The sequence below is a fragment of the Ceratina calcarata genome, unplaced genomic scaffold (genome assembly GCF_001652005.2).
Source record: "Ceratina calcarata isolate Rehan_Ccalc_2016 unplaced genomic scaffold, ASM165200v1 scaffold554.2, whole genome shotgun sequence".
Classification (NCBI taxonomy): Eukaryota; Metazoa; Arthropoda; class Insecta; order Hymenoptera; family Apidae; genus Ceratina; species Ceratina calcarata.
Genome location: NW_017176727.1, coordinates 61,036 through 72,137, shown reverse-complemented (window position 1 = coordinate 72,137; position 11,102 = coordinate 61,036). Strand labels below are relative to the sequence as shown.

Sequence of the window (11,102 nt, the reverse complement as noted above, 5' to 3'; positions counted from 1 at the left end):
GTCCATAATGGATAAAATTTTCTATGTACAGAGGTAAGCGGTCAGGGCAGTCGTAGCTCATGAATAACAGCCACGATTTTCCTACGACTTCTCGGCAACTACTTGAACCTAACCAGCAGTGGATTTGATTGGTACTCTTGCCTACTCGATCCGCAGAAACCACAGAACCCACTGAGGTATCCAGATTTTACCTGCTCGCATTTAGCTGTTGAAAATTAGGAGTCCTATGAAAGTCATAGTGTAAATAGTCCATTATGCGATTTTTCAGATTCGGCTGGTTTTAATTGGTTCCTGTCGTAATTTCGAAGACGAGGTACGCATGAAAGACATGCAGGATTTGTCGAAACACTTCGCGTTAGATGAGAACGTGGAATTCAAATTGAACGTACCGTACTCGGAACTTCTCTTGGAGCTTCAACGAGCAACGATAGGTTTGCATACGATGTGGAACGAGCATTTTGGGATCAGCATCGTCGAATGCATGGCTGCAGGATTAATCGTCGTCGCTCACGATTCCGGTGGTCCAAAGTAAAATGAAAAGTCTAGTATTTGATAGAATATATAACTACATAAGCTAAATGTATCAATTAATTGCAGAGCTGATATAATTGAAACGCAACCGGGATCCCAAAACGGATTTTTGGCTACTGAACCTGAGGAATATGCAAAAATCATGGCACATATTATTAGAATGGATCCAGAGGAAAGAAATGCGATTAAACTAGTTGCTAGGTATTAATTTGGTTTATTCATTTTATTCGGTATTTCATTGTTAAGAAATTAATTAATTATTTCCAGAGCTTCAGTAAATCGATTCTCGGGCGAAGTGTTTGAAAGAGAATTCTTACGAACGATAGAGCCATTTTTCAGGCTAAAACAGGAATAATTTTTACCAAAAGTATGGTATAAATGTGATTGATTGTATGAACGTCAATTTATTTTGAATAAAATGGTTACTTATATACTTATTTATTTTATTTTATTCTCGTATTCATAACCTTTGCACTCCAAACTATACGAAATATTCCCTCCATTGTCTTTGCCTTCGGACAATTTAAAATGCAGATTAAATTCCTTCAACATGATCTCTGCTACTTGTATAGCAGTTTCAGTGTGACAAGTAAGTTTTTTGCTTCCGAGATTAACTTTCGAAGTACCTTTGGCCAAAGCCATAAAAATGATCAACTGTGACATAAAATAATTATTATATCATCTAGTAAACAGAATTATTTTAATTTCTTTTGAAATACGTACTTGATCTTGCGCGTGCTCGTCGACGCAGGACTTTGATAAAATCGTGTCTAGAATTTCGTTTGCTGCCTGTATGCCTGGAGCCGTTTGCTCATCGCGTTTATTAGAACCCAATCCAGAACCACCAAAAATACATCCACTGCTGGTGGTGCATACCAAGCTAAAATGAATTTAAAGATTAGGACACAATTCGGAAAAATTCTTCCAACAGTCAAATCTTACTTGATTCCAGATCCATTTCCAATAGCAGCATTTCTATCTTCTTTATAAGATTCTATATTTATATTCGGCAATGTAATATTGTGCTTATTTAAACCATCTGTTAAAACTGACTTTGCATCATTTTCCATTTTGTAAGCCTCCTGCAAAATGAATTAGATCTACCAAGTTAGTATTTTCCAGATATACCCTATATTAATTAGACTCCCATTAATGTTCGGACACATTTCAAAACTCGAAGTTCAGATACCATGCAAAAGAAACAGAAGTAAGAACGTCTATGCTAAATGTAATAAAAACATCTGCGGAAAATATATTTTAAAGACAGAATATATATATAAAAATTGTTTTGAATAAAGTTTCTTTAACATAAAATTTCATTTTCTTAAAAAACTTCAATTTCGATATTTGAGTCAAATTGACTCATTTCATGTAAAATAGGTATATACCCAACATCCGACAATCTAGTATTAAAAAATTATTCTATTCTGAAATGTGTTCAAACATTAATAGGAGCCACTATATGCAATACGTACTCTGATAGGAACAACCCCAGCAACATATGCCCATCCTAATATCTCTTGTGCAATTCCAGGATCAGTTAAAGTAATAGCTTTCAAAGTATGTACAGGCTTTACATAAAGATGTACCTCTCCTCCACCCTTTGGATAATAGCCCCTCCATTTATTATTAAAAAGTTAATATTTCTCGCAGTACGATTTAACAAATAATTGCTTAACTCCAAAATTAGGTACCTTGTTACAACTCTGAAATCAAAATCGGCTCCAAACTTATTGAGCAAAGGTCTCAGTACTTCAGTGAGGTATTCTATGTGAGGTCCCATAGGAACGTTAGTTCCACCTTTAAGAATCAATCTAACAGTCTCTCCTTGAGGAAGAAAAAGAGCACATGGCAAGGATACTTGAGCTAATAAACAAATACAGCCAGCAGTTCCTATATCCACAAAGAATGTCTGCTTGTCCTGTTTCAATTGTCCAGGCTTAAATTCCAAAGTAGTGGAACCTATATGTGCTCCAAGAATCTCTGCATCGCACATATCTTTTAACAATTCGATTCCTGTAATGTTCGAATAGAAAATGTTTGAACAATGTCCTATAATTTTATAAAAATTCTATAAAAATATGTATACCCTTTAAATGTTGTGCTGCAAGTCCTGGCTTGGAACGACCTGCTCGTATATTGTTAATTTTAATTGGAATTTTGTATAATGCGCTCAAACAAAGTGCAACTCGTAACACCTGTCCACCCTAAATTATAGACATTGGATAACCTTTTTAATTTCACAATTTTCACTTCAATATTTTGTGATATAAACATAATTTACGAATACTTTGTGTTTGTTAGGCAATTAATAAGCACTTACGCCTTCTCCTAAACTTCCATCGATTTGTATTAAAGTCGACATTGTACGAATAGGAATCAATGTGAATGATGTATGCAACAATCTGCAAGAATCATTTGTTCATTTTGAAGTTTAACGCAGTCCAAATGCATACAAATAATGATGTGTTATAATACACTTTTGATAGAGATTGTAGACGAACATTGCGCATCGAGCAATGTCGCGCAATAATTCAGGGCGGGCGATAACGTCCAGGAGCCCAGAAGGCAAAGCGCTCAGCGGGTCCAGTAAAAATGATCAAATGTACCCTTGAACGAAATTCAACTGGCAATAAGTCATTCGATAGAGTATCTAAAAAGAACGTTTCATGCCAATTTTCAACCCTCTATCTCAATCCGGAGGATAGTTATGTATGTAAATCAATTTTGGAAAAAATTGAAAATATTCCCTTATATTTTTGGGGTGGTACTTGATATTGGAGAACTTTTTCAGATCTAACTAACGAATGCAAGCTAATGCGATGTTATTAAGTAAGAAAAACGATTTTCGGCTTAGAAACACTAATTCGTAATCGTTTAAACTTTGCTCATTAACATACACAATGCATATAATCATTTTTAATTGAATTCTACTTGAAACAGAGAAGGAAAACATGAGTTTCGTACTTATGTGCAAGTTTACTGAACAGCGTGAGAATGTTGAAACGTACTGAACGATAAGTAACTGAAGATAGAACTGAAGATTAAATAAAATATTGACATTTTCATTGGTAAATATTGTTCGTTGATCATCGCTCGTACCCCCCGCACCAGCTCGCACTAAACGGTGCGCGGTAGTGCGCACGCTGCGCACGTACGCATTTAGTTTAGTTGTGCGCATCCTGCACATTCGAGCGCGGCCGATGTTACACATTCCACAAGTTAGATGGCAGATGTGTATTATTTTCTAATAAATGTCCGCCAACGCCAACAATAAGGTGGTTTGAGTTCATTTGAGGCGGTTAGAAGTTTTCGTTTCGTTCAGTGACAGAAAAAGCACGTTTCTTATAGTGTATCGTGGTATATTGACACAAGGATACTTGTGTTAAACTTTAACTTCAGCATGTATATCAAACAGGTATCGTAAAATGAATTTAAGGCAGCTTCCAACTGCACGTACCTTTTTGCGCGCTTCGTAACTTTTGATAGATGCTTTTTGGCTTAATGCAAACATGGCTACTATTTTTTAATGTTAATGATGATTAATTAGCGTGAAATGTTTACAATCATTTGTATCGTCAATGAATTAAGTCAAACAGTATGTTATATGATTACACATGATTTGATGCATATCGTTCACAGATGTTGTCATTGACGACTGAATGTGTCTAAGCGGTTAGAAATGTAGGATGACATTACTATTATTGTAGAACAATTGTTACAATATTTGTCATACAAATCTTCTTTACATAACCATACAATTTTAAATAACTACATATTCTGTACAATGAATGTTTCTTCTATCAGGTTATCATACAGGGTTTTAAATCATACCGGGAACAAACAGTGGTAGAACCCTTTGATCCCAGACATAATGTAGTAGGTACGTAAACATATTAAATTGGAGTTAATATAAGTAATCTCTTTTATAATGTACCTAACAAGTGGTCTTTTGTTTATAGTTGGAAGAAATGGTTCTGGCAAAAGTAACTTCTTTTATGCTATTCAATTTGTTCTGAGCGATGAATTTTCTCACCTCCGACCTGAACAGAGACAGGCTTTGTTACACGAAGGCACAGGACCAAGAGTTATTTCTGCACATGTGGAAATTATATTCGACAACTCTGATGGAAGATTACCAGTAAGTAACATGTACTGCCTCTATCTGTTTATTAACTTTTTATTATTAACTATTTGGTTTTGTAGATTGACAAAGAAGAAGTATATTTAAGAAGAGTAATTGGTTCGAAGAAGGACCAATATTTTCTTAACAAAAGAATAGTAACTCGAAACGATGTAATGAATTTGCTAGAATCAGCAGGATTTTCAAGATCAAATCCGTACTATATCGTAAAACAGGGGAAGGTATGTTTATTATTCAAGTGCGATATGTAAGAACCAAAGTAAGGCAGTATTTATTTTGTGCAGATTAACCAAATGGCAACAGCACCTGATTCGCAAAGACTGAAATTGTTACGAGAAGTAGCTGGCACCAGAGTGTACGATGACAGGAGAGAAGAATCAAAATTTATTTTGAAAGAAACAGAAGGAAAGTTAGAAAAGATTCAAGACTTTCTAAGAACAATAGGTATGCTATTTTTAAAACGTGAAGTAACTTTCTGTCAAATGGTTAATTCTACATAATTGCCTTAAAGAGGAACGTTTAAAGACGCTAGAAGAAGAAAAGGAGGAACTTAAAGAATATCAACAGTGGGACAAACAACGACGATGTTTAGAATATACGATTCACGAGCGTGAGCTCAAAGAAAATAAAAAGAAGCTGGAAGATTTAGAAAAATCCAGAGCTAACAGTGGAGCTGAGCAGGCAAGATTATGTGCCGAAGCGAAAACTGCCCAGGAAATGGTAAGAGTAGCGACGAAACGACTGAAGGAAGCAAAAAAGGAGGTGCAGACTTCGAAGGAAGAGCGAGATACGTTAAGGTAAAGCTAACACACATGTGCGCAAATTTCTCGTAACAGTTGCCAACATTTATTATAAATTGAATATGAAATTTTCAGTGCCGAACAGCAGCAATTATTAAAGGAGAAAACCAAGTTAACGTTTACTATTAATGACTTATTAGAAGAAGTGAAAGGCGACAACGACAGTAGAAAGCGTGCTCAACAGGAACTAGAAAAATTGAAAGCGAATATCGCGGCAAGAGAAGCAGAATTGGAGAAATTAAAACCAGAAGTAAACTACACTTCCCGCACGCGTGTGCTATCTTTAACTTCTCGTGTTATCGTATGCTAGCGTGGAAACTCTGTGTAGTATGGAAAGCGTATCTTCTATGAATATGTTAACATAACATAAGTTGACTTCAGCTCAATAACTTCTCTTAACACGAGAAATTACAGAAAACACATGCGTGCTATCTTTTTATCTGGGAGTATATATCGTTCATCGTAGTTACTCGAATCTCTTGATTAATAATAATATTATTTTAGTATGAAGAAATGAAACGTGTCGAAGAGGAATGTACACGTGAATTGCAATTGAAAGAGCAAAAGCGGAAAGAATTATATGCTAAACAGGGACGTGGTAGTCAATTTACCAGCAAGGTATTACGCTTAATTTTATTGCTACCAGTAAATGTAGGAACAAAATATTTCAACAATTTCTTTGTCTCAGGATGAGAGAGATAAATGGATTCAAACTGAGCTCAAACAACTTACAAAACAAATTAAGGATAAGGAGGAACATCAAAGAAAAATTAGCGAAGACTTGAAACGAGATGCGGAAAAGCAAGTCGTTTTGGAAAAGAAGATTGAAGAACATACGCGTGAAATGGAACGACAACGAGCTTCGATAGATGAGCATAATAAACAATATTATGAACTCACGAAAGCGAAGGACCAGTGTCAAGCTACTCGAAAAGAACAGTTCGTACATTACATATTCCTTTTACGACTAAGAAACTTTAACGCACTCAATTATATTTATATTACAGATATCGACAAGAGAGTGTATTACAACTCAACTTATCAGGATTGAAAGAAGATTTAGCTAAGGCAGATCAAAATTTGCGATCTATGGCTGGTAAACCGATTCTGAATGGTCGAGATAGTGTGCGGAAAGTGTTGGATACATTTCGGTGAGCAAAATTAATTGTTTGATTGCAGTTATAGATTTCGTCAATGTAAAATATATTCTATTTGCAGACAAAAGAATGACATGGCCCATGAAGTGAATAGTTATTATGGGCCTGTGATTGAGAACTTCAGTTGCGACAAGAGTGTTTATATGGCTGTAGAGGTAACTGCTGGAAATCGATTATTCCATCACATTGTCGAAACTGATAAATTCGGAACGAAAATTCTGAAAGAAATGAATAATCAGCGACTGCCCGGGGAAGTGACGTTTATGCCTTTAAATCGACTTCACGTCAAAGATATAGATTATCCAGAAACCAGTGACGCTATACCTATGATATCACAGCTACAATATGATCAGAAATATGCCAAAGCTTTGAGGTAAATAATCTTGTGTTCTGATAAAATACGAAACTATTCGTCTACTTATATGTCTCAATTGTAAACACAGTTTTATATTTGGAAAGACACTGATTTGCCGCAATTTGGAAGCTGCAACAAATTTGGCTCGCACGTCTGGTTTAGATTGTGTGACTCTTGAAGGTGATCAAGTATCCTCAAAAGGATCTTTGACAGGAGGATACTTCAACACGTTAAGGTCTCGTTTGGAGATACAAAAGACGAGATCAGAGCTAATGGCTCAAATTGATTCCCTCGAAACGCAGCTTTCAACGCTTAAAGAGGAAATCAGAAAAGCGGATCAAAACATCAGTTCCTACGTTAGCGAAATGCAAAAGACAGAAACTAAAAACAGCAAAGCCAAGTAAGTTATAAACAGAACTTCTCGAGAAGGCGATTTATTTTAACTTTTTCATATCATTATGTAGAGATGTGTATGATAAAATGAAAGCTGAGATACGACTCATGAAGGAAGAACTGAGCGCGATAGAAAGATACCGTACACCGAAGGAACGAAGTTTAACGCAGTGTACATCGAGCTTAGAAGCGATGCGTGCAACAAAAGAAGGCTTGGAAAGTGAATTACATCAAGAACTTATGGCACAATTGTCTGTAGCTGATCAACGGCAGGTAGACATGTTAAACGATGACATAAGGCGCTTGACAAAAGATAATAAGGAGGCATTCGCGAAGCGAATGCGGTTGGAAGCTGAGAAAAATAAATTAGAAAATTTGTTGACCAATAATTTGGTCAGAAGAAAGGACGAGTTAGTCCAAGCACTACAAGAGATATCGGTAGAAGATCGACAACGTCAATTAGAATCGTCAAAAGCACAGCTAGCGGATATTGAAAAGAGATTAGTGAAAGTGAACTCAGATTTCAAAGCTCAGAACGAAAGAGTAACTAACGCTATAAAAAAGGTAAATATAACATTGACTGATCAATTATGTCGTAATTAATATGTCTTTGATCATTCTTTTAGCAAAAAGCAGAGTCCGCAGAGGTTGAAAGGTGGAAAATAAAAGAGAAGGAAGCCCAGGAAAAAATAGACGCCGATGCCAAGGACTTGGAGAAACTAGCTAGTAAACTAAATATTTTACAACAGAAAATCGTAGAGTGTACGCAAAAAATCACAGAACTTGGCGCACTGCCTAGTCATGATGTGTACGCTAAATTTTGTGAAATGACTACCAAACAATTGTTCAAAGAAATGGAAAAAGCAAATAATCACTTAAAGAAATATAGGTAACATACATATCTAACAATGTACGTAATGATAGGTTTTCATATATTTAGTAAAAACTTGTTTGGCATTTTAGTCATGTAAATAAAAAAGCCTTGGATCAGTTCATGTCGTTTAGTGATCAAAAAGAGAGATTGGTAAAAAGGAAAGAGGAGTTGGATAGAGGTGATGAGAAAATCAAGGAATTAATGTCGGTTCTCGAACAACGTAAATGCGAGGCAATTCAGTTTACGTTCAAACAAGTGCGTACGACCGCATTACATACTTCATAATCGAGTTAGAAAAGACGAAATGCTATTTACTCTTTTTAGGTGAGCAAATACTTCAGCGAAGTATTCAAGAAATTGGTTCCTTCTGGTCATGCACAACTAGTTATGAAAACTGCAGATGGAGACGAAGGAGACGATACGACAACCGAATCAGCCGATTCTGATAGGTTTATTGGAGTTGGTAAGATAATACGAATTTTTACTTTTTTATTAGCGAGAAAATAAAGTAATAACGGTTGTTTTCTGTCGGACAGGTATACGAGTTTCATTCACCGGTCACAGAGCCGAAATGAGAGAAATGAATCAGTTATCTGGTGGACAGAAATCACTTGTAGCGTTAGCGTTAATATTTGCTATACAAAAGTGTGACCCAGCGCCGTTTTATTTGTTCGATGAAATCGACCAGGCTCTAGATGCGCAACATAGGAAAGCTGTAGCGGATATGATCCACGAACTTAGTTCAGATGCCCAATTCATCACGACCACCTTTAGGTAATGTTACATTATTTGTGTACAAATAATAAGTAATTTTAATATATAAATTTTACTTCAGGCCAGAGCTATTACAACACGCGAACAAATTTTATGGCGTTAAATTTAGAAACAGAGTTTCGCACGTTGTCTGCGTAACTCGAGAGGAAGCAGCAGATTTTGTAGAGGACGACACGACGCATGGATAATATAAGATATAACGTATTTATAAATTATTATTAGTCTCTGGATGCGGTTACTTTTTAAAAAATATCTGCTTTATGTTCGTCAATAATTTTTACAAATGTTGTTTTTGAAAACGCACTTTTATCAGAACGAATGAAAAACTTGAAAGTTATCATTCAGAAATGAACGTTTTACTTTAATTGTGCAGGAAATAATTAACTCTATTTTCCATCATGGAATTATAATTTATATGTTTAGTTAATACACTGAGTATCTATCATTTCATTTCATTATTTCTTGATCTAATTATGTATACACGATATTTCAATTATTATTTATACATTTGATATTGTCAAAATAAAATATAATGTCAAATAGAATGGATATAATAATATAAATGAATACAGAAAATTTATATTTCATTGATCATGTTAAAGTTTATATTTATTTCCTTATTGTATTTCAATGTGAATTATAATATGCCTGTTTTAAAATCATCGGGTCTTTTATTCTGGAAAAATATATTTACACTGATACAAAGTATATAAAATATTTACAAAACAATAGCAAATGCATTAATTTGATTGTCTTCTTTACGTCGACTAAAATTGTGGTGCATTCTTGTTATAACATTTTCTATTAATTTTGGAATACATTCCGGATTAACATCGATAAAATTTGCAACTGACTAGTTTCATTCAAATTCCCTGTGTTAACAAAGAGCACAAGATTATATTTGTCATCGTATTTCTTGAAATATGAACTTGCTTCCCACACAAGATCAGAGTTGAAACCTGTTGGTTCTCTGAAATGTACAGAACACAGTATTCAAAAATTATTCGTCTGTACATACAATAAATATACTATTTGTAATTGAAATTTACCTTTAAATAGCTACAACAAATGCCCCCTTTGTACATTGTATATAATGTCAAAAGACCCACCAACAAAAAGTACGATTATACACAAGAGACTAAAACAAATTTACATGCTGGTTAGGTAAAAATAATCACAGAGCAGTGCAACAACTGCACTATTACAATACCTCCATACAGGACTAATCTTCCATCCAATAGAGCAAGGCTCGTAATTATATTTCTTTGTAATGATCAATTATTGCCTTTTGCTGTCCTGTGCCATTGCAGTCAGCTGCATCATCTAGCACATTTTTCACAGCAAAACCTTCATGACGTAACAAAATCATCTCGAAATTGATCAGTCACAAAAATTTACAAAGAGTTAAAAATAATGAACACGACCACTTTGTAGGAATACCCAATTATTACAATTTATTATTGAACAAAAAAATTAGAAACTTAGTTGTAGGAAACTCATCTCTATGTTATTTGATGTTATATTATGTATACATATAATATGCAAATGCGGGACTACAACATAAATACAGAATATTTGTACATCCCGTATTTCTTAAAGAAATTTCGAGGACACGCTGCTGAAATACAGAACTGTCCTCGGAAATACATACAAAGTAAATGGTCACCGTAATGATAGAAGTCACAAGGAACCAGGATTGCTGATAAATGAGATTTTTAATTGATCACCAATTGGCAATTAATGTTTGTACTTTTATTCAGATTTTACTAATTATGAATTAAAATTAAGTAGTTAGTTTAATTGAAAGAATTTCGAATTAACGATTGAATATTGTATTCATATTATTATTATAGGAAGGGGGGGTGCAGGGGAATAAAATGGTATAATAAATTGTAATACAAAATATTTCTAGATTAATGTAAGACTTGCAGCATAAGCGAAGGGGTTGAAATTATCGAATCGTCGAAAGAAACTGAGACAATCGTTTATCGTATATGTACATTTTAATATAATAATTGTATTTCAGGATTAAGTGGTCCATAGATTTCCGACATTGTTCTGTAATGTTACATTT

General features: G+C 34.6%; 3 protein-coding genes across 7 annotated transcripts; 2 read left to right on the top strand and 1 right to left on the bottom strand.

Moving 5' to 3' along the window:
- The first annotated feature begins 43 nt into the window (after positions 1–43).
- Positions 44–968, top strand: LOC108629108 (GDP-Man:Man(3)GlcNAc(2)-PP-Dol alpha-1,2-mannosyltransferase-like). The gene is made up of 4 exons (XM_018031500.2): positions 44–176; positions 269–528; positions 598–732; positions 799–968. Exons 2-4 carry the CDS (start codon positions 320–322, stop codon positions 884–886), a joined length of 432 nt encoding a protein of 143 aa, XP_017886989.1. The 5' UTR covers positions 44–176; positions 269–319; the 3' UTR covers positions 887–968.
- Positions 961–3,727, bottom strand: LOC108629107 (RNA 3'-terminal phosphate cyclase-like). Of its 5 annotated transcripts, none has more exons than XM_018031496.2 (9): positions 3,499–3,630; positions 3,010–3,184; positions 2,855–2,936; positions 2,621–2,738; positions 2,226–2,547; positions 2,007–2,148; positions 1,474–1,613; positions 1,255–1,411; positions 961–1,185 (listed from the first exon to the last, which is right to left on the bottom strand). In XM_018031496.2, exons 2-9 carry the CDS (start codon positions 3,042–3,044, stop codon positions 970–972), a joined length of 1,212 nt encoding a protein of 403 aa, XP_017886985.1. In that variant the 5' UTR covers positions 3,045–3,184; positions 3,499–3,630; the 3' UTR covers positions 961–969. The 5 variants fall into 5 exon arrangements, with proteins under 5 accessions (XP_017886985.1, XP_026672828.1, XP_017886986.1 ...); XM_026817027.1 differs by having other exon boundaries at positions 3,036–3,184; XM_018031497.2 differs by having other exon boundaries at positions 3,010–3,141.
- Positions 3,728–3,794: 67 nt separating this feature from the next.
- SMC3 (structural maintenance of chromosomes 3) lies at positions 3,795–9,524 on the top strand. Its single transcript, XM_018031645.2, has 18 exons — positions 3,795–3,949; positions 4,339–4,414; positions 4,494–4,672; positions 4,738–4,896; positions 4,960–5,119; positions 5,187–5,472; positions 5,551–5,725; positions 5,980–6,093; positions 6,164–6,414; positions 6,483–6,626; positions 6,694–7,005; positions 7,076–7,387; positions 7,452–7,944; positions 8,007–8,269; positions 8,344–8,509; positions 8,579–8,717; positions 8,791–9,028; positions 9,090–9,524. The coding sequence occupies exons 1-18, from the start codon at positions 3,935–3,937 to the stop codon at positions 9,214–9,216; spliced, it is 3,609 nt and encodes a 1,202-aa protein (XP_017887134.1). The 5' UTR covers positions 3,795–3,934; the 3' UTR covers positions 9,217–9,524.
- Positions 9,525–11,102: the final 1,578 nt, after the last annotated feature.

Coding starts and splice junctions, on each gene's coding strand:
- LOC108629108 (XM_018031500.2), top strand. CDS start 320: ATGAAAGACATGCAGGATTTGTCGAAACACTTCGCGTTAGATGAGAAC. Junction 529..597: donor CACGATTCCGGTGGTCCAAA/GTAAAATGAAAA, acceptor AATTAATTGCAG/AGCTGATATAATTGAAACGC. Junction 733..798: donor GCGATTAAACTAGTTGCTAG/GTATTAATTTGG, acceptor AATTATTTCCAG/AGCTTCAGTAAATCGATTCT.
- SMC3 (XM_018031645.2), top strand. Junction 4,673..4,737: donor ACTCTGATGGAAGATTACCA/GTAAGTAACATG, acceptor TTGGTTTTGTAG/ATTGACAAAGAAGAAGTATA. Junction 7,388..7,451: donor ACTAAAAACAGCAAAGCCAA/GTAAGTTATAAA, acceptor ATCATTATGTAG/AGATGTGTATGATAAAATGA.
- LOC108629107 (XM_026817026.1), bottom strand. CDS start 3,721: ATGTGCAGGATGCGCACAACTAAACTAAATGCGTACGTGCGCAGCGTG. Junction 2,937..3,542: donor CTTCAGTTACTTATCGTTCA/GTACGTTTCAAC, acceptor TGATTCTTGCAG/ATTGTTGCATACATCATTCA. Junction 1,186..1,254: donor ACGAGCACGCGCAAGATCAA/GTACGTATTTCA, acceptor TTTATGTCACAG/TTGATCATTTTTATGGCTTT.